This window comes from Cynocephalus volans, chromosome 15 (genome assembly GCF_027409185.1).
Source record: "Cynocephalus volans isolate mCynVol1 chromosome 15, mCynVol1.pri, whole genome shotgun sequence".
Taxonomy (NCBI): Eukaryota; Metazoa; Chordata; class Mammalia; order Dermoptera; family Cynocephalidae; genus Cynocephalus; species Cynocephalus volans.
In genome coordinates this window covers 19,360,884-19,383,715 of record NC_084474.1, presented here as the reverse complement: position 1 = coordinate 19,383,715, position 22,832 = coordinate 19,360,884, and the positions used below count along the sequence as shown (strand labels likewise).

The window sequence follows — 22,832 nt, the reverse complement described above, 5'->3', positions numbered from 1 at the left end:
ATGAAAATTTTTAAATATGCATTCAAATTGAAAGAATTCTATAATGACCTCACCACCTAGATTCTACTGTGGTTAACATTTCGATATATTTGCTTTGTGTCCTATCCACCAGTCAATTAATCTTATTTTTTATGCATTTCAAAGTAAGTTGTAGACATCAGTATACGTCACTCTCCTAAACATTTCTTCATGCCTGTCATGAACTAGAGCTCAACATTTGCTTATGTTTTCTTCCCTCCAATGTAAGATTTTTATACAGTGAATTGCACAAAGTTTATACTCTTTGAGGAGTTTTATAAGTGTATGCACCTGTGTAATCCAACAATCTATTAAAACAGGGAATATTTCCATCACCTGGAAAGTTCTCTTGAGCCCCTTCCTTGCCAGTACCTCTGCCATCAGAGGCAACCATCGTACTAAGTTTTTTCACCATAGGTTGGCGTTGTCTATTCTCAAACTTCATTTTGTAAGTACTTTTTGTGTAAAGGCTACTTTCACTCAGCATAAGTTTTTTGAGGTTCATCCGTTTTGTTGCATGTATCAGTACTTTGCTCCTTTTTATTGCTCAATAGTATTTTATTGTGTTACTATAAGCACTATTTATCTGTTCTTTTATTGATGGACACCTGGGCTGTTCCTCGTTTTGGACTATTTTGAAGAAAAGTCTGAAGAAAAGTCTGTGAATATTATAAAGCTTTCTTTCTTTCTTTTTTTTTTTTTTGATGTATGTTTTCATTTTTCTTGATCAAATACCTAAGAGAAGATTTGCTGGGTTATAGAGTAAGTATATGTTTAGTTTTATTAAAAAACTGCCAAACTGTTTTGCAGAGTAGTTGCATACTGTATTTTATGTTCTCCCTGACAGTGTGGGAATTCTAGTTGTACCTACGTGCCAGCATTTGGTGTTGTCAGTATTTTCAATTTTAGCTATTCTGGTGGGTGTACAGTATCTTCTCCTTGTAGTTTACAATTGCATTTCCCTGATGGCTAATGATGTCAAGTACTTTTTTTGTGCTTATTGGCCATACCCGTTAACTTTGCGAAGTTTCTCATTAGCTCTTTTGCCCATTTTATTTTATTTTATTTTATTTTTTGCTTTTTGTTATTGAGCTATAATTCTTTATTCTGGATAGAAGTTCTTTTTAGATACCTCTCTCCATCTATCTGTCTACCTATTGATATATATCTCTCTCTCAAATAATTCTCCCAGTCTATGACTAAACTTTTCTTTTTTTTAAACCAGCCAGATTTAGCACTGGGGGGTTGTATACCAACTTTGGTGACACTAATGTTAAGAAGTTCTGATAACCCACTACCATCAAACCAGCCTCATTTTCTTAAGTGTCTTTTGAAGAGTAAATATTTTTAATGCTGATGTTTTCTTTATTTTTTTCTTTTCTGATTTTGCTTTTTGTGTCCTAAGAAACCAGGTAGTATAAATCTTCTAACTTTATTGTTCCTTTTAACATAGCTCTGAATATTCTAGGTCCTTGTATATTCAAATTTCAGAATCAGCTTGTCAATTTCTACAGAATAAAGTGTGCTAGGGTTTATGATTAAAACTGCATTGAATTTGTGGACCAAGTTTAAGAGAACTAACATCTCACTGATATCGAGTCTTTCAATCCATGACAGTGGTATATCTCTTCATTTATTTAGATCTTTAACCTCTTTCTGCCTTGTTTTGTTTTGTTTTCTTTTGGTGTGGAGATATTACACATTTTTTTGTTGAGTATTTTAATAATTTTATGGTTTTGATGCTATTGTATATGGTATTTTTAAAAATTTAATTTTCCCATTATTTGCTGGTATGTAGATATAAAACTGATACTTGTACCTTACATCATGTTACCTTGCTAAATTCATTTATTAATTTTAATAGTTTCAAAAAGTAGAATCTTTGGGATTTTCTATGTAAATATTATGTTACCCATGAACAGAGACAGTCTTACTTCTTTTCCCATCTTTTCTTGCCTTATTGCACTATCGAGGATCTCCAGTACAATGTTGGATGGAAATGATGAGAGTAGACATTCTGGCTTTGTTCCTGATTTTAGTGGCAAAGTGTTTGGTATTTCACCATTAAGTGAGTAGAGTATTAACTCTAGGTGTTTCATACATTCTCTTTATTAGATTGGGGAAATTCTTTTGTATTTCTAGATTGAAAATATTATAAAATATTTTTTCTGTATTGAAGCCACTTTTGGTCAAGATGAATTATTCTTTTTGTATATCACTTTATTTGCTAATATTTTGTCAACAATTTTGCATCTGTGTTCCTGCTGGATGTGGGTCTGTAATTTCCTTCCTTCCTTTCTTCCTCCCCGCAACCCATGTCCCCTTTCTGCTCTTGTCTTCCTCACCTTACCAGGAAATAGGATTAGTACTGAGTATTGTCTCTGCATCTATTGAGATTATATATATATGGTTTTTCTCCTTCTGTATTTTAATTGGTAAATTATAATAATAGATGTTCTAGTTTAAAATCAGTCTTACATTTCTGGGAAATATCTAACCTGGTGATTTTACATATTTTTCAGTATTATTGGATTAGTTCTGTTAGTATATCCATGAGTAAAATCGACCTGAAATTTTCTTTCCTGGTTTTGTTATCAGCATTAGTCTAGTTACATGAATGAATTTGGAGATATTTCCTCTTTTTCTGTTCTTTGGCATAGTTTGTATAGGATTCGTTATTTGGTAGAACTCATTTGAACCTTTTTGTCATTTTACCCTGCACTGGACGTGGTGTAAGTAGGTATGAGGGCAAACTGCTGTGCTTTTTGAATTTATAGGATTTTTAAAATTTTCTGCTTCTTTTCAAGCCAGGTTGGCTAAGTTACATCTGTTTTTCTGTACATGTGTTTGAGTAAGTTATATTTTCTAAAAATTGTTTCGGCTTTGAAGTTTCATACTTTCTGTCAAAAAATTGTTTACTGTTTTAGCTGTAACCTTTAAAACAGAATTATAGCTATTGTATGCCTGTTATTAACTTGCAATACAATAAAATCACTTTTAAAAATCACTAAATATAAAGCTTTTTAAAATCATAGCTGTTTTTCCAACACTATGTTTTGCTGAGTTTATTAAAGTAAAAAAGCTTTCTTTATAAAATAGGATATGCTAATACCTGTGAGATGGTAAACCATTTATTACAGGTAATCTGGTACGATTGACTTGATATGGTGCCCATTTTCGTCTTTGAATGGTTATGACTAGCACTAGGACATTGCTTTATTCAAAACTGAATTTACTCTCTTCGTGAACAAAACATATGCCTATTTTCTTGAACTTTAAGATTTGATTATTTCATGGTTTTTGGCTGATCAGTCTATTAGTTGTAACCAGTAAACTCACCTTGAGACTAGGGTGGTTGGAACAGACCTAAAACACAATTACCAATGGCTTCTGTGGCTCCTGTGGAGGTGCTAGTAGATTTATGTGCCAGACATAGCCCAGTGTTTGCTCTGTACAATTATAGAGTTAGAACATTTTAAAGATGAAATTAATGTATGTGAAGGTGCAAAGCTCTTAAACAACTTGTGTTTATTTTCTTTTCTACTAGGTAGAAGTTGTGCAGTATTTATGCTATTAAGCCCCCAAGCTAATTATTATAATTCTCTCATGATCAATGAGTCACTTAAGATGAATGAGTAAGGATAGAGTAAGATTGAATAAGATACAGCACAGATCACTAGTTTAAGTAAGTACTAATTTGGAATAAAATTGGAATTAATATGTTCGTTTGAGACCTTCTCCCTCAGCTGGTCCCTCGCCAATGCCTTGCAGTCTTTCCGTGTGTTTCAACATCACCTATTTCAACTCTTCAACCCCTTAAGCCAGTGCTTTACTATTTCCCTTTCAGTTTTGGCAGATGGCTCCCTTTTCATTTTACAGAGAAACCAGAAGACATCCTCTAAGAGTTCCCTTATTTATCGTATGATGGTGAGGCTTGGCCTTTGAGTTGCATGACACTGGGGGCCAACTCACATGAGGCTGATTACGCACCTGGTGGGTAGACAGGACCTAGGACCTATGACAGCTGCAGAAGCCGATACAGTTGAGAATCTTGGCGAGAGATTACTGTAATTTGGACGTGAAAGTACCCAGCAGCTGAGTTACATGGTATGTCTTTAAAGTGTAGTTCAGTAAAGCCGCTTTTCTTTCTTTAGACTGAGGAAGAGGTTTGGGAGGGTGGTAGGTCAGTGGAGTGGATGGCCAGCACCACAGTTAGAACTTAAAATCATGGCAGTCACAGCTATTAGGGACCTTTGAGTCCCCACTGACCTAAGAGAAAAGCAAGGGCTGGGATAGGAGTCTTGGGCCTCTTTGAGGGAATGCTTATTGGCTGGGACACACTTTCTGATGGACCTTGAGCCATCAGTCATCTCCCTGCGAACTCTCCTTTCCCACCTCCTTCCCGCAGCATGTTCCCCTTGCTTTAGTCTTTCTGATTTAATGAAAAACAAAATAAAAGCCAAAAATCCTCCTCTTACTCTGCCTACTCCATCCAGCCAAATGAGTGGTATGGATTCCTTTTCTCTCCTTCCTTCCGTTCTTTCTGACTAAAGTCAGCAGAGACTACCTTAATCCTAAATCCACTGAGCTCTGTTTGTTTCCTTTCTTTATCTACTCCTTAAAGGATAGTCTTCCCAGGACGCTTTGCTTGGCCCTCTTCTAATCTCGTGCCACACCTCCTCCATAGCTGTAGCTGCTATCCACTGATGGCTCCCAATTTTATAGCACTCCTGAGCTATTGACTGAAATATTAACAATAATGATAGAGAAAAAACATAGCTGCTACTTATTGCATACTAACTATATGTCAGGCATTGTATACTTCTTTCTTTTTGGCATTGATTCTCACAGTAATTCTCTAAATTCTCTTTTTGTAGATGAAGAAATGGAAGATTATTGAAGTTAATTTGTCAGAAAGCATCAAGCTAATAAAAGTTGAAATTGGAGTTTGGATCTCAAATTTTAAGGCTACTTTCGTTGAACATTTTAGATCCTCATTAGTTGTTACTTAGTATGTTAGTCCTTTTCTGTGTTGCTTACAACATAAATACCTTAAACTAAGTAATTTATGAAGAAATAGAATTTACTGCTTACAGTTCAGAGGTTGGGAAGTCCAAAGTCCAGGGAGCATATGTGGTGAGGGCCTTCTTTGGTGGTGACTTCAGAGAGGCAGAGAATCAGAGGCAGAAGCAAGAAAGAGATAGAGCTCTTCCTGTGCTTTCTTTTTAAAAAGCTCTCAGAACCATGCCCATGACCACCATTAAACCATCAACTTATTAATCCATTTACTAGGGCATGGTCCTCACAATCTAATCACCTCTTCAAGGCCCCACCTTTCAATTACCACAATAGGATTTCCCACCCTCTTAGCACTGTCACAGTGGGGATTAAGTTTCTAATACATGGACGTTGGGGGACACAATTCAACCCATAGCACTTAGATTACTCATAACTGCTCCTATTTCATCATTCTGTTGTAGTCATCTTCATAAAGTGGAAATTATGTCAGTCTATTTCCTTTTTGAAAACCTCAAGTAGTACCCCAAAAGTACTCCAGTTATAGTTCAAATTCCTTAGAATGGTATAGGATTCTCTTCATGACCTTCCCCTCTTACTGTCTGTGACCATTCCCTGCCTTGTCCTCTTTACAGTAGTGCTGCAGCCATATTAAGTCACTCTCTGCAGCCTCGGTATCTGCACTTGGTATTTCTTCTTCTAGGACAGCTCACCACTGTCTTTCCCTATCTGACTCCTGCATGTCCTTCAAGAATTAGTTCCTTCATCAGTTCTTTCCTACCTTCCCTTCATCCTCTTCCCATAGACTGGGTTTGGTAGCCTGCCTTCCCTCCCCTGCCATGTTCTTCTATAGAACTTCACTATTTTCATGATATGAGGATACTTCAAAAAGTTCATGGAAAGATTCGTATTATCTTTTAATTCCATTTTCCATGAACTTTTTGAAGTACCCGTGTGTGGTTCCTTCAGCAGATTAAAATGTGAGCCCATCATGGTATTAGACAACAAAACAGCATTGGACTGAACTGGACCCAAGTACTAGCTCTTCCACTTACTAATTTTTGACCTTTAGTAAGTCATTAAACTTCTCTAAGCATCTTTAAATCTTTATCCATCCTTCAAATGAAGTAGGTAGTACTCACATAGTTTTGAAGATTGACTGAAAAGTGCCTCGTGTTTCATAAATACAATTATTGTATGTCATGATGGTGATGTTACCATCAGCATATCATTCCTGCTTGATTGTAAGGGCACCACCTATGTTAGGGACAGACAGTAGGCTCAAACTCTCATAAGCAATTTGGAAATTTATTTCATTTGAAAAGAAAACTAAAGGTAGGGCTGGCTTTGGATGTGGTGTGATCAGTGGCTCAAAAATGTCTCACATTCTTTCTACTTATCCGCTCCTGTTCTCAGTGTAGTTGTCATCCTAAGGCTGGTTCCCCTTGTGGGACCAAGATGGCAGCTAGTGTCAGTTAGGATTTCATGCTTTCTTGTTCACATTCAGCAAAAGAAAAGGGGCTTCTTTTTCTTTGTTGTTTGGAGCAAGACTCTTTGCTTCCCATTGGTTTACATTGGCTTAGGTCTGCCTATCTGAACCAGGCTACAGAGGGATGACTGTGATTCTTTAGATCAGAGGTGTCATTAATGGCCGTAAAGTCTCCAGCTACTCAGCTCTGCTGTTGTATGTGAAAGCCACCATAGACAATAGGGTAAGCAGCTGAGTTCCAGTGAAACTTTATGGGCACTGAAATTTGAATTTCATATGATTTTATTATGAAATTTTCCTCTTTGATTTCTTTTTAACCGTTTTAAAAAGTGAAGCCATTCTTGGTTCCGGGTCTGTACAAAAGACAATATGTAGGCCGTAGTTTGCTCACCCTGGTTTAGAGTAACTGCGGGGCTGGAAGTTACTGCTAGTGTTCGATATAGGAGAACACCATGTTTTGTTTTCTTTTTATCTCTAGTATTGAAATGGCTGCCTGGTCATAGTGGGTACTCAATACTCAATAGTATGTGGGTTTTAAGTATCATAGTAGGTACTCAGCACGCAAAAACGCCCTGAATAAAAATTGGAATGAACAAATACAGGTAAAATCATATTTCCCTCTACTAAACGAAAAAGGCATTGAGGGTATAGGTAACTGTGTTTTGTTTCTCCTACACTGCCTTGAATGTAATAATGAGTGCTAAAAAGTTGTGTGTTGCATGGGTGGATTTTTTTAGGGTTATGTTATGAGCAAGAACACAGATTAAAAGTCCTATTGACGTTTTTTAAGTGTTAGAGCTAAAGAAAGAGCAAAATTACTAAGAATGTGTATACTTTACTGATGTAGAGAATTGCTTAAGCAGGTCAAGCCCATTAAGTAACAGGTGCTGTTTAAGCACTGTGCTAGAAGTTTCCATGTAGTAAGATTTTGGAGTCACACCCACAGGAAGCTGTTCTGAAGCTGTGAGAGGCATTCCCAATACTCTTTCATCCATAGTTCGTTCATTCTTATTAGGAAAAAGGTTGGGCAGAAGCCCGTGTTTTATTTCTTTTGCATTTTGTGAAATTAGAGAAGCTCTGCTTACTTTGCAAAATTTCAATTTTCCCCCCACTTTATTTTTAAACATGACTTGGGTAGGATAAAATTATTTACATGAATACTGAAGTATGGAGTTGTTTGCCAAATTTTTCTTCCCTTTTTTTGGTTTTGGCTTTCAAAAAATTTTTTGTAAGAATTATGACTATTGGGCTGACCCCGTGGCTCACTCAGGAGAGTGCGGCTCTGGGAGCGCAGTGGCACTCCCACCGCGGGTTCGGATCCTATATAGAGATGGCCGGTGCGCTAACTGGCTGAGCGCGGTGTGGGCAACACCAAGCCAAGGGTTGCGATCCCCTTACCGGTCACAAAAAAGAAAAAAAACAAAAACAAACAGACAAACAAAAAGAATTATGACTATTTCCTCCTTGACTTAAGACTAAGTTTTGTCAATTTTGATTAAAATACATAAAGCTCTGAAGTCAACAGTTTTAACATTTGTAAAGAACAGTTTGGAATAGATTGTACCTTTGAATGCTGTATATTTAAAATTCAAAATTATGGTTCTCCCCAAATGATTATCTGCATTCATATCGTCCCATATACACTTTTATTGTGATATAGTACTTACTAAAGTGAATTTTGATTGCTTTTTATTTTTGTCCTCCACTGGACTGTAAGCTAAGTGACCTCTCTTGTTTAGCACAGGGTAGGGGTTTAAAGAGTATTTGTTGAATGAATGAATATTCAGGTGTGTGGAGAAAACCATGAAAGCCATTTAAAATTTGCCATTCTAAGATTTTTATTTGTGTCTTAAAATCCTTGCTGGCCTACAGAACTGAAAGTACGTTGTTTTGTTGATCTGAATGTATGTTGTCCAGAAAAGTTCTATTTAGAGCAATACTCTTATCCAGGATGGTATTAAAGATGTTTACCTGTGCTTACTACGTGAACATTAGGTTGTGTGTCACTTGCGTAAAGCTGGAAGACTTGAGCCTTTGTAGCCAGTCACATCTTGGGGTTTCCTATGAACTTTAGCAGCAGACCAGGTTATTCTAGAACATAGCGGAGAAACCAGCATTTGACATGGGGTTTGCTTCTGTGCAGCCTGTCAGCACAGATAGTGGGGTGCCTGTTCATTTTTCTTCTAGGGACCTCAGCCAAAGGAAAAGTAGGACTGGATTTGATGAAGCTGGAGCTGGGGGAGGGCTTGTGGGGGAGGTTTAGGGCAAAATGAGTCAGTGAGAGTGGGATTGGGGGACATCTTTGAACATAGTTGTGACATTGACCACCACTTTGGCTTTGAATTGGAGCGGGCTGGGAGGAGGAGCACAGATGTGAGATGTGGGGCCAGGGCCAGGTCAATGAAGCCAGCAGAGTTCTAGCTGTACCTGCCCTGGCCAATCCTGTCCCTCACCCAGTGTGACCCTTTCTCTGCTGTTCTTTGGTTTTGTTTTAAAATGCTTCATATAAGATTTGCTTTATCATTGAGAGGGGACAAAAATAATTTATATATTACATTTTTGTGGGAATAAAGTGTAAACTGTCCGATGAGGTTAATGTGCATTGACTGTGTTCCAAGCTCTGCGTTCCCTAGGAAGGGGAGATAGCAGTCAAACCTAGCACTGGTCTCTGGAAAAGTTGCTGTCACATGGGCTGCAGAGTAATAATATTCATTGAATGAATGAGGTGTGCATGTAAGGAGTAGGGAAAAGAGGACCACGATGAAGAATGGGCTGAGGCATTTTAAAAGTCTCAAAGCTACAACCCTGTCTAAAGCTTTCTGCCTATCCAACCTTCAGGTAATCATGGAAATTAGAAGAGTTGGCAAAGACATTCAAGGGACAAATGTCTCATTTTTATTAAAGGAAGGAAAAGGTAGATTCAGAGGAACTATAAAGCCATTCAGAGGAACTGATGGCTCATGGCAATTTCAGGCAAATTCTAGAATTAAAAATTACTCAAGTGCTTTGAAAAGAAAGCTGTGAACACTGGGAGATGCTACAGATTTCCTAAGTGCAGTTTACTTTTTTTTTTTTTTTTGTCTTTTTGTGATCGGTAAGGGGATCGCAACCCTTGGCGTGGTGTCGCCAGCACCGCGCTCAGCCAGTGAGCGCACCGGCCATTCCTATATAGGATCCGAACCCGCGGCGGGAGCGCCGCTGCACTCTCCCGAGTGCACCACGGGGCCGGCCCAGTGCAGTTTACTTTTAAAAAAATTAAATATGCGTTTGGATAGACTTTGTAGACTGACTTGTCAGGTTCCAATCTTGTAATTTTTTCTGACTTTACCAAGGTATTTAACACTGTTTCTGAAATTCCGCTGTGACTCTTATGGTAAACATTGGTCGTGTGCACAGTTTGAATTGCAGCTGACTGTGGAACTGTACCCAGAGAGTGCTGGTTTAATGGGTTGATGTCAACCTCAGGAAAAACCTGTCCAGTTAATGCTTATTCTATTTGTGTATGGCACGGAACTATTTGGGAAGTCTAATACCTGGAGGGAAAGAGATTCTGTGCTAAAGAATGGCCCGGCTGTGAAGATGGACTTGAACAGGATTAACACGGTTTTTCTAAGCAAGTTCACAGCAGAGGATAAGCTGAAGATGTTTAAAGTAGTAGATATTTATAGTTTTTAAAAAGGCCTAGTATTTTGTTTTGTTCTGTTTTTTTTTGTTTGTTTGTTTTGTTTTTTTCTTTTTTTTTTAACTGCTTGCAGTCTCAAAGGGAGTTGCCTGCAGGACGTGGCTAACCGAAAAAGCCCTTTCAGTTAGTGTTATTAGCAATCAGAGTGGACTGCCTCTGGAAGGTGGTTTCAGTTGTCGGGCTGCAAGTTAGGAGCACAGAGATGGAGATTTGAGGCCCTGGGAGAGGGTGTGTTAGCTCTGCCCAGAGGGAGGGGTGAAACCCTTTTCCATGGCCAGCCTGGAAGGACAGCCCTCCTAGGGGCATTGCCACCTCAAAGTGGTGTCTGAACTGCTTCCACATGGCAGAGGTGTTAGATTTAGTCTCCTGGTTGAATTTGAGGCAAAAGTCAGGGAGAAACATCCCAGTTGAGAATGCCCAGTGAGCAGCTGGAGGTGTGTAAGCAGGACTTGCATGTAGGAGACAGCAAGTGGAGAAAAATGCTCCCATCACTTTGGTGGTTATTGTTGGAGACCAGGGGGCTGAATTGGTGTAATTTCAGGACTGGTTCAAGAGGTTGACCCTTGACTTCTTTTATCTTCTTTTTTAAAACACAGTTTGTTTTTGGTTTTGTTTTTTTATATTTTTTCAACTTTATGTTTTGAAACTTCTAACCCTATATAGCAGCAAAAAGAGTAGTACGTTGAAACATGTATACTTTTTGCCTGGATATGCCAGCTGTTAGTATTTTGCCACATTTCTCTCCCTCTCTCCCTTCCTTCCTTCCCTCTTTCCTTTCTTCTTTCTCTGTCTCTTTCTTCCTTTCTTTCTTTTTTCTTTGTCTTTCCATCTGTCTGTCTTCCTTTTATTCCTTCTCTATGAAAGTAAACTGTAGTCATTGTGACACTTTAAACTCACCTAACTCCTTCACCGTAATCTCCTAAGAACAAGGACATTCTGCACAATCACAATAACGTTCTTAAACACAGGAAATTTAACATTGATACCATATTATCTAAATGCTCTCCATATTCATATTTCTCTAGCTGTCTCCAGAAGCATCCTTAAAAGTTACGTCTTTTTCTCTTTTCTTTTTTACTTATCCAGAATCTAGTCATGAATGAACCTGAGAAAATTTTAGCATTTCAGATTCTTATCCCTTACCTCTGGAGATTCTGAATCTTTAATCCTGGAAATCTGTATTTTCCCAACTTTTTAATTTGAACAATTCAAATCTTCAAGACAGGTACAAGCAAAGTACAATGAATAGATATTCTCTTTATTTAGATTTACCATTTGTTAACATTTTGATGTGTTTGCATTCTCTGTCTCTCTAGACATATTTATACATCTTTTTTTTTTTTTTTTTTTTTTTTGGCTGCCTGCTGAACTATTTAAAAGTTAAATCAAGATACTTTGTCCCTAAATTCTTCAGCATGTTTTTCCTAAGAGCGAGGATATGCTCCTGTGTAACCACAATGTGACTATCATGCTCAGGAAATTAACACTGGTATGCTACCCTTACCTAATATAAAGTACATATTCAAATTTTCGCAATTTAGTTTAACAGTTTCCTTTAAACTGCTCCCGCATCTACTCTTGAATTCTGGATCTCTCTCTTATGTAAGGATTTTTTAAAGTTTAATTATTAAAGTAGATTTTTCACCACAAAGTGTCACCTGTAAACTACGTATGCCTCTGTAATATGCTGGGTTTTTTTGTGATTTTCTAAAGGCTTTATGAGGGAGATAGGGCGAAAATCACAGTAAAGAGAAACTTATAAATTTATTTTCCCATTGCACCTGTTGAGTGATTTAATTTTAGGAACTAAGTTTCTGTGAATTAGAATCATAAATTTTTGGAATTGGAGGAGACATGAAAGATAATATACTTCATCTACTCATTTATTTCATTTTTACCGAGGCCCATAAAACAAGGAACTTAGCACAAATCATGGGCTAGTTCCTAGCCCACAGAATTTTCCACTCACATAGACTCTATGAGAGAAGCGAGTATTAGATGAGGTGAGAATTGTTTTATTTCTGGTGGGGAAGGGAAGGAAACAAATAAAGAAATAATATATGCATGCATACATATAAAGAAAGCAAATGTGGCAAAATGTTAATAATTGGTTTCAGGTGGACGGTACACAAGTGCTTGATTATACTAATCTTTTTGCTGTATGTATGTTTAAAAGTTTCAGAGAAAACGTTGGAGAAATATAAAAACAAAACACAAATAAATTAGTTTTTGAAAGAAGCCAAGTGATTTGAGTGTTGACATGGCTGTTGGGTAGCAGAAGAGTTAGATTTATTCTCTCCAGTTGAATTTGAGGGAAAAAATGACTAGCTTAGAAATTTTTGTTACCCGTCATAACTAATGAAAATATTCCTCAAAATTATTAGGATTTTCTTGCTTGTGCTTTCTGTGATAGCCACCACTAACAGACAGTTAGTTAACATACTGGCCTCTCATCTTGGGACCTTCCTGGTCACTGGCACTGTCTGAGCCAGTAATGAAGCTACTGTCAGTGACTGTATGTCACAGATCCAGTGATTGCATATGATAAGTCCTGAAATAGATGTCATGTTTCAGAATGTAAAGCACTGAAACCCTGTGAAGTTTTAAGTAAGTTTTTCAATTTGGTGCTATGTTTAAGAGTAATATATTAGACATCCTCAAAATTAAAAACTTTGACCCATCAGAAGATGCCATTAAGAAAATGAATAGGAAAGTCACAGATGGGGAGAAAATTTTGTAGCACATATATTTGTTAAAGAACAGGTGTTCAGGAAATACAAAGAACTCCTACAGTTCTATTTAAAAAAAAATAGATAAATGTGCAAAAGATGTGAACAAAAGAAGAGAAAATGGCCAATAAATGGCCAGTAGCACATGAAAAAAGTGTTCACATCATTGGTTCTCAGGGAAATGTAAGTTAATACACTTTGAGATCCCATTGCACACTCACCAGAATAGCTAAAATTGAAAAGACTCACAACTCCAAATGTTGGTAAGATTGTAGAGCAATAGAACTCATAAATTCTTGTGAGTACATAAAATGGTAGAACACTTTAGGAAAAGGTCTGGCAGTTTCTTATAACACTGAACTTACATATGCTCTATGACCTAGCAGCTCCACTCCTATGTATTTACCTAAGAGAAATGCAGGCATATGTCTAACTAGTCTTGTACAAGAATATTCCTGTCAGCTTTTTCATAATAGTTTTAAATGAGAAATGCCTGGATTTCTACCAATAGGAAAATGGATATACTGTTATACCTGTATATCATTCATATATAGTCGCATATGCATGCATTCATATATGCTCATGTATACATGTGATGGAATACTTCCAAAAAGGAATGAAGTGCTGCTACAGATAACATTCATGACTCCCAGGAACATGAAAGTGAGGGAAAGGAGCCTTACACAAACAAGGACATGTTGTGGAATGACATTTTTATGAAATTCCAAGAACAGGCAAAACTAATCTACATTGAAAAAAAAAAAAAAGCAGAAAAATGGAGCTGCCTCAGCATGGGGATGGAGTGAAATGTGATTGGGAATGGCCATGAAGGAAGTTAAATGGTAGTGTTGATGTTCTAGATCTTGATAGGGATTAGGGTTACAGCAGTGTACACATTTGTTAAAACTCAGGGAGTATGCTTAATGCATTTCATTTTATGTAAATGTTGCATTAAAACTATAAAGAAGTGATAAAGTATAGTTTATCATATATAAGGTGAATTATTTAGAGGATGTGTACTATGACTCCAGTTTATTTTGAAGTGCGTTATACAACTAAAATGGATTAACGGATGGATATAGAGTAATGAATAGTATGACATAAGGAATATAACAAAATGTTAATAGAATCTAAGTGATGCAGAAGGAGTGTTGCCTCCTGAGGGAGTTCATCCCAACCTTCGGTGTCCAGGGTTTGTATTGGGGCTTGAACACATACTGCATACATGCTGACCTTTAGTCTCCACCCAGTTTCTCCAGAGGTCAGAACTGATATGGCATGTTCCAAAGCCCCCACTGTAAATCCGGTGGTTAGGCTGTCCAGTGGCCAAAGCCCCCAGGCAAACAAAGACACTCCTATCAGTGAGGACATTCCAGGGACCTAGAGATCTCATCCAAGCAGCCAAGGGCAAAGGCCAGTCCTCTCTTTGGGTAAATTTAATTCATCACTACGTAATTTTTAGTTTCAGCCATTCTTGCTTTTTATTTATTACTGTTATTCGCCTTTATTATTATTAATTTATTTAGTAAAGGGATGTTGGCTATTCCCAGAATGTATTGTGATGCATAATTGATTCCACTATTTTTATTGGCCCATAATTTTCCAATAACTTGACTCTGTGACATTTATGTTTTATAATGTACACACGAGTCTTTTGCATATGTTGTGTTAATGCTGTTATATAATCCCTGCCTTCCCTCCCCATTTGCATCTATAGGGCACTTTATTATAAACACTGAGTTCTTCTGCCCTGGAAAGTGAGAACTGGTAGGGAGGAAGATTATGAGTCTTTTGCTGACTAAATGTGTTAAGGTCACAGTCTTCAGGAACAGGTGTAAACCAGTGGTGGTCTTCCATCTGGCTTTGTGGTTTCCTCTCTCTAATTAGAGTTAAATTACTAGAGTAAAAGGTAGGCTTTCTGTTATTTTTAGTTTTGGGGGGAGCGTTTTTGTTCTTTGTATCAACTTTTCTTTTACCTTCTTTTACAGTCCCATAGTTTCTAAGTGGAAACTCATCTTTCTCATTTTGTTACCCATACACATGGATGATTGACTAGCCCTGGGGGTGGTTTTTCCTGTGAGACTAAGTTTCTTTATTGGAAGCTCTGTAGGGAGAACTAATTAAGTTTAAAGAACTAACCCATTAGGACTGGCTTGAGGAACTAGCCTTTGAAATTAACTACCATTCACATTGCTTGTTACCAATGGAGTTTTGGTACATCACAGGTTCATGAAGTGGGGGTTGGTGGGCCCATGTTCTGACTCAGGTGATCTCCTCTGCAGTGAATCGGTGTTAATACAACAGAGGCATATGTCAGGGTAGTGTTCCCTCAGTTTGGGATTCCAAAGAATAATAAAGGCTCCAAAAAAATACCTGGAGGCTGATACAGCTGGTATTTCTAATATTTCACTTTCATTTACTAATGCTGATGAAAACGCAAATGACTTCCTCAGTTTTGTTTTTCTGAATTCTAAAACTCTTGTCACTCTTCCAGCCTCTGTGCCTTTCTACGCAGGGTCAGTCATGAGAACAGTGCTAGATGTCTGGCTGCTGGGCCAGATGAAGGGGGCTACAGAGCCCTTCCTGCCTGGCCCTACTCATGTTTAGCCCAGCTATCCATATCCCAAGATTGATTAGTGAAGAAGTGATCTGAGAGAGTGCTGTAAGAACTTGGTAATAGACCAATTTGAGTCTGTAACCAGGGTTTAGAAACCACGGGGCTTCTTTCTTGATCTCTCTCTTTCTTAACTATTTGTAGGTGTTTTCCTCTTGGGAATTAATTTTAGAATCATTAAATTCATGGAGATGGAGAAACCTGAAGTGACTTGGCAGTTGTTGGACTATACTTTGCTCTCTTATTTCCGAAGTGTTAGCAGGAGGAGGTTTGATTACTCATATTCTATCAAGGACTGAGAAGTAATTTATTCACTTATTTCGCAAATGTTTATTGAGTTCCACTAGAAGCAAGGAAAATGTACAGTAGTAAACGAGGCAGATTCAGTTCCTGGCTTCATGAAACTTACATTCTAGAAGTTGAAAGAGATTAGGAGATTAATTATTGTGTAATTGCCTAATAAACATTGTAATAATGCTGTGAAGGAGAGTGCATGCTGAAGTAAGAGCATACTGGGAAATGGGGGAAGGCTTCCTTGAGGAGGTGAAGTGTAAGCAGAGCGAGCAGGAGATAGCTGGGGTTGGGGTGGTGGTGCACCAATGAAATTGATGAATGTCATCCAGGAGGAGGGAATAGTCTGAGCAGAGGCCTGAGATGGGAGAGAACATGTTAAGTGTTTTTGTGGCTGGAATCAAGACAACTAGAGGAAATAAATAAGGGTTGGGCCATGCCAAGAAGAGTCTGATAGGCCATGTTGAAGATTTTGCATTTTATACTGAGAATGGTGTGAAGGTTTTAAGGGATTTCTAACAAGGTAATGATAAAATCAGATTAAAAAATTATTCTGGCTGCTGTGTGGAACACCAAAGGTTATGTTAAGGTATTGGAGTAGCCTAGGAGATGATGATAACTTGGATTTGGATGACCACTGTTGAGAGGCAGAAATTTGGGTGATTTTCTACTTTTCTATGTCATTGCACACACAAATCCTTTTTAAAAATATCATACTGGGTTAAATGGACAAGGGTGACCCAAGTTCTAAGGGGAATCTGTATCCCAGCATAATTGTAGTCCATTTGCAACAGCCAGGTGGTGAAATTCTCATTTTACTAGATGAGCGTTTGGGAAATGTCAAGGATCAAGGATGAATCCCAGGTTTTTGGCTTAAGCAGCTGGCTTCACAGAAGTGCTTCTGTGATTTAATATACTGGCGAGGAGAGGGGTAAGATCATGGTTTGTTGTGTATATGCTGAGTTTGAGGTTTCTGTAAGTCATTTAAATGGGATATTGAGTAGACAGGTGGTTTTGGAGCTCGAAGGAGTAAAAAATGTAAGCCATAGAGACAGTAGCTGAAGTCACCTAGGGAGATGGCATAGGACAAAGGCTTATGGAATTTCCACACTTAGAAGTCATCTAGACGATAATGAACTAGCAAAGGAGACTGAAAATTAGAAAGTCCAGAGAGGTGATAGAAATCCCAGAAGATTCTGAAGTAATGAGAGTCAAGGGAGGAGAATCTTTAAGAAGGAGGGAGAATTCTGCTGAGAGATGAGAAAATTTTCTGAAAATTTTTCGTTGGGTTTAATGACATGGAAATCATTGGTGTGACATAAGAGCTACTATACTGGAGTCATGTGCAGAAGCCAGATGGCAGCCTACAGGTTGTGAGGAGTGAGTAGGAGGCTAGGAAACGAAAGCAGTGAAAAAGCAGCACTGCCAAGAACCCTCTTTGTGCTGGGAAGGAGAAAAGTAGAGCAGGGGCTAGCCCTGGGTTGAGAGAAGGATCCAGGCCGTGCTGCTGGTGGTGCAGGACAGTGGGGGGTTTGGGGATGACTGCTGGGTGGAGAATTAGGAGAGGAAGGGTGGAGAATTAGGAGAGGGAGGGTGGATGCAGGGGAGCGCAGTTTGTAGGTGTGGGGTGGACAGTCGGGACAGTTCCCTGCTCATGGGCTGTTTTCTTTGGGAAGTAAGAGCTGCAGCAGTTGTTGAGGATGAGGAGGTAGAATACTTCAGGGGCGGAAGGAGGCATTTGGATTGGTCGTGGTGGAGAGTGGGAAGTGAGTGTTCTAGAGAAATGTAGGACTGACAGGCGGTATCAGGGCCCTGGCGAGGTCTGCTGCACCGTGTCCTGTTCTTGGTTTTCATTCAGTGGGTCCAGCTGCCCTTGCAATCATGGAGAAGGCGGGTGATTGCATTTGTCCTTGGGCAGAAGGAGGTGCTGAAGGCCTAGGGCAGCGAGAGGGTTCAGCAAGCCAGGGAGTGACTACTGGTGAGCCTGGTCTCTCAGGTGGATGTGGAAGGATGTGAGGGCGGGAGGTGAAGGGGATAGGAAGAAAGTAGAGGTTAGAAAACCATGGATCCAAGAAGTTGTTGAAAAAACTGGAGAAATAGGAGCTTGTGATCAAAGAGTGAGTGTTTTCCTTCTGTGCATCCCATAGCGATGGAACCTGAACTTTCGCATGTAGAGGGGGTTTTCCCTGGGCAAGGGGGTAGGTTTAAGTAGGTTTACTGAGACTGCAGTGTTGACTTTTGCTACTTTTGGTAATCTTGGTTATTTAATACTAGATTTAGAATGGTATCACTTGCTTACGTTTACTTCGGGTACTGTATATAGATGAAAAGTTTTTTGTTTTTGTCTTAAAAGCTGTATTTTCAGTGTCATGATGTCCTGCTGGCCTTATGGTGGAGCCAAACATGCAGCTCTCTCTTAGCAGGGCTACAGAATCTGTTAGGGTGGCCATGCCAGCCAACAAGAATGAAGATGCAATTGGGAGGTGAATTAGGTGGGGTTTATGACAAGGCCCATGGTGAGAATGTTAGGATGAGTACTGGGTATAGAGTGGATGGGTGCAGGGTCCTTGGGGATGAAGAGAGAGGGAACGAGAACCTGTCTTGTTGGCCACAGGGATGGACATTAAAGTCACGTGGCTGTGGGTGAGGATGCAATGGGGGTGGGGTTCCTGGAGGTGGTTGACAGTCATGAGGCAGAGCAGAGGGCCTCAGAGGAACAGGGTTTTGTTGTTCTCGTTTTCTTTTTCTTTTCTTTTTTTTTTAGGGATAAGGAAATGATGGGTGAGGAAATTGGTAAAAGAAAGAGCTACTTTCTTCCTCCTCCAGACCCTGGGAGTTAGGGTACTAATGCAGTATTCTTTTAGTGTGGTCCCTAGACCAGAAGCATCAGATCACCTGGGACTTAGAAATGCCTGTTCTCAGGTCCCACCCCAGACCTGCAGAATCAGAAACCTCGGGGTGGGGCAGCCTTCATGTTTTAACAAGCCCTCCATGACTGGCTTAAGTGCTCCTCTGATCTTGAGAAGCACTGCTGTAAATGATAGCGGGCTGAGGGCGAGGGGTAGGAAGTATTGAGTGCTCACACAGGAGAGGGCTGATGGGTTTTCACCTGGCTGGTTTTGGAGGGAGGTAGAACCCTCAACCCAGTGGAGGAAGTCTTGGCTCTCATGGTCTTGACTGTCCTCAGGCTGTTATTAATAGTCTCATGGCACATGTTTGAGGTTTGGTCTCTGCCTGGACCTAGGAGTTGCTATTAGTCCCAGCAGCTATTATAAGAAATAGTTAATACTACTTCAGTTGTCTTTGCTACAGTTTTTAAAACATGATTTTCTATATACGAATTACATTTATTTTTATACTTTTTCTAAACATTTCTCATAATAGAGAGTAGAGATGGATTATTATTATAAGAGGTAGTTACTTGGAATTCAGAATTTATTTTTCCTTAAAAAGTGTTATGATGGATTAAGTGATATTTCAGAGAGGTTTCTTTGATCTTCCTGTCGGGAATAACATTGTGAATTGAGGAGGAAGATATTTTATCAAAATAACTATTCACCTGTTGCAAAAGACAAAAGGAGGAGAAGGCTAACTATATAGGACATGTGAAAATTCATGATAAAGATCTGTCAAGGAGAAATCGGAGCTGTGTTGATGAAGCCTCAGGTCTGAGTTGTACCCACATTTAAGAGCTGTGGTTGTCTCCGTTCAGCATTTGGCCACAGGCCTGTAGTTTAAAATGCAGCTGGCCTTGCTTGGGCCTGTAAGGAGAGAAGCCCTAGCAGCTCTGGCAGTTTCAGGGACAGCTAGGATTATGAAAAGGACTGTGAATTGGAGGTGAGATTTGTGTACTAGTCCTGATTGACTCAATAAATTTGCTGCATGGATAACTTCAACAAATATTTGCATGCCTAGTTTGTGCCAAGACACATTTCATAAGCCAGGAAATTTAGGCCTGGAAGTTTGATAACTTCCCCCAAATCAAAGTTAATGGAGAAGCCAGGAAGTGAATCCAGGTCTGTGAAGCCAGGTCTCTCCAAGCTGCCCACCATATGAGTGCAGGGGCTCGGTTTCCAGTGGTCCCATGAACGGTCTCTTGTGTCTGTCACTCTCCCTCCAAAACAACAAAAGAGAGCTCCCAGAATATTTGTCTAATAAATGTGTGCAGTGGTGGGATGACGGGTCTTCTTAAACCCCTGTCAACAAGTGATTAATTATCATTTAACATTTTAGCAAGGACTAACTTCAGTGGGACAGACCCTTGAGGAAAGGAATGAAGGAAATGGTACTTGCTCACAGGACACCTGAGAACCTCGTCGATTTTGTTTATTTGGCCCTGATGCCTAGTTCAGTCTGTCCCAAATCTGGGCCATCAAATATTGGTACCATGGGTTGCAGACTCCTCTTCAGAGCATTTAAATGTTTAATTTGCCTGTGAAGCTTTCAATTTGAGTGAAAAAATTAAAGATTTATAAACAACTTTGAAAGGTTGCTGTCTTGCTCTAGATACTGTTTGTGCTAAATTGAGTGTACTAATCAGAGCTCTAATGAATTCTGTGAACTGCTAATCTTAGATCAGTGAATAAATGGTATTAAAATTGGGTTGATTTTATTTCCCAGAAGAGAATACTTGGAGATGGGGTTGCGGTTGCGGAGAAGTAGAAGAAAGTCAGCAGGTGGTTGTATAATCTGTTTCTAGTTCCCTTTCTGAGATGGTGTTTCCTAGGTCATTACTCTTACTGATAAAGGTTTCTTTCTTTCTCCCCTCCTCCCAACCTCCCTCCCCTCTTTTCTCTCCCTCCACTCTTTCCCTTCTAGCCCTCTCTCCCTCCTTTTCTAGTGAAACATTTTTTGTTGTTGCTTTACTTTTGCTGTTGGAGGATTATTCCTGGGATGGTAATATCCATGAATCAAAATTCCAGAGTATTAGTTAATTTCTTACCATTTCTGGATCTGGTTTATTTAGACAAACTAGTAGTCATTTCTTATAGGCATTTGATTAGATACTGAAGGGCCAAATCAAGCTGTTTCCAGGCTTGGGGCCACATTTTATAGCAAGACTTGTTTCAGTTTTGAATGATTTGGTGCTTAAGCTAAAGCCATTAAAAGTCTGCTTCCAAGAAAACAAAACTGGCAGAACAATTTGTTCCATTTCATTTTTTTTAGAATGCTTGATTTTTTTTAGGGGTTGGTATTAAGCAACAGGACCAACTAAGAAAGGAATCCTCTAAGTGGGAGAAAGGCTGTCAGATTGTCAGGAGTGCATTTCAGCCTGAGTTATTAGCAGCATTTGGCCATGAGGAAAAGGCCTCTAAAAATAACTGGTGAGCAGAGTTTGCAGTCAGGTCCAATTTCAGTTCTAGAGGCTGTGGTCATGCATGGGTTGGAGAGTCTAAAGCTCTAATAGGAAAGGGTATGCGGCGTGCCCAATACCTGCCTGTAGAACATTGATTTTTTTTTTTCCCCCTTAGTATATATTCTTCATGGATTGAAGAAATCAAAATGGCTGAAGATAAAGGTATATTTTTGTTGTTTGAGTTAAAAGTGGTTTTGGATCTAGCTGACAACTTTTCGCTTTATTTTCAGTTGTGCTCTGTTAAAACATTTTTGGCTAAGTGCTTTGTGTCTTCTACATTTTCTATTTTGAACTCGTAGAGACACCAACTTTTCACAGTAGTTGAATTTTTCATGGAATAATCTGTCTTTAATCCAAATATGTTTTGGTGTCTTAACTTTATCTTTTATCTTTACTTAACTTTATCTCTTACCTTTTATCTTGACTATTTTTTAGTGTACTGTGCTACCAGAGGCCACATTTTACAAACTTCAGAAATGTACCAGCAGTCTTCCGTAGTCTTTGAAGTTAATTACAGTGAATTTAAAGACTTGTGTGCATTCATATAAAATTATAGGAAATTTAAGGGGTATGTAAGTCCAGCCTGCTACTAATGAGCAGACTTAATTGGTTCAAGCAAAGACTTACTATATAGGGAAACTGACCTACTTTTTTGTGAAGCAGGCAATAAATGCAAAGAAAAGATACCAGATTTTTATTTGTTTTTTAATTAATTCATTAACCTTCAAGTGTTCTTTAATGATGTGTTGGATTTAAGTTTTTGCCTTACTTTGTAAGTTGAGATTGTCTTTCCATTAATGGAAAGCAGACTGCATTTGCTCATTATGTTGAAAATTTATATAAGAAAAAAAATAGATGTTTGAAGACTTCTCTCTGCTGTCTAAGCAGCAACTGAAAGGGTTCTACAATTAGGATAGAGAATATGAGCATCTCCACTTTCAATACTGTTTTGAATAATTGGTTAGAATGGGTCACTTGACTAGTCTGATAAAGTGCTTCATGTAGCCCTGAAGAAGATGGGATATATTATCTGACACTTAATTCTTTTAGAAGACATTTCTTTCCTTTCAGGGATTATGTAATCTGCATAGTTAGGTGAATTCAACTGTTACTTCTAACCCACTTTTGACAGTTCTTAGTTCCCCAAGGGTAACATTTTGTAGCATGGAAAAATAGTTTGATTCATTGCTTGACAGTTTGTATGGTTTTTTTGTTTGTTTGTTTTTTTGTTTTGGTTGCTGGCCGGTATGGAGATCCAAACCCTTGACATTGGTGTTATCAACACCACACTCTAAAGTTTTTATGTTTTTTTAAACTTTTAATGTACAGAGTTTGTGTATAAATATGAAATTCCCAGAATAATGCTAACTAAAACTTGATTCATTTGTAATTCAGTTAGTCGTAGCCAGTTAAGTAATTGACTACTGTTCTGGTGCTGGGGGGTACAGCTTCTATTTTCCCTTTCCTCAACCAAATAAATAAAATTGCCTATTGTTCCTAGCCGAGTCTTCATTTTGGGGAATCTTCATCTCGGACTATTCGGAGCATTGCTTGCCGTAGTAATTTTCTGTGGTTGGTAGTATATGGGAACATTTTCTGATTTGGAGATCATGTACTTTTGATGCGACAACATGGAA

At 38.7% G+C, this 22,832-nt stretch overlaps 1 protein-coding gene across 9 annotated transcripts in view; it reads left to right on the top strand.

The window, feature by feature from the left end:
- Positions 1-22,832, top strand: part of ASPH (aspartate beta-hydroxylase) — a 222,123-nt gene that overhangs the window by 8,967 nt on the left and 190,324 nt on the right. For 4 of the 9 annotated variants that reach the window (XM_063079428.1, XM_063079433.1, XM_063079432.1 and 1 more), the window contains exon 1: positions 21,207-21,357. The exons of the other annotated variants lie outside the window; for them this stretch is intronic. In XM_063079428.1, the coding sequence (XP_062935498.1) occupies positions 21,342-21,357 (16 nt within the window). In that variant the 5' untranslated portion in view covers positions 21,207-21,341. Of the gene's footprint in view, positions 1-21,206; positions 21,358-22,832 lie in introns of those variants that run through there. 9 annotated transcript variants of the gene reach the window in all.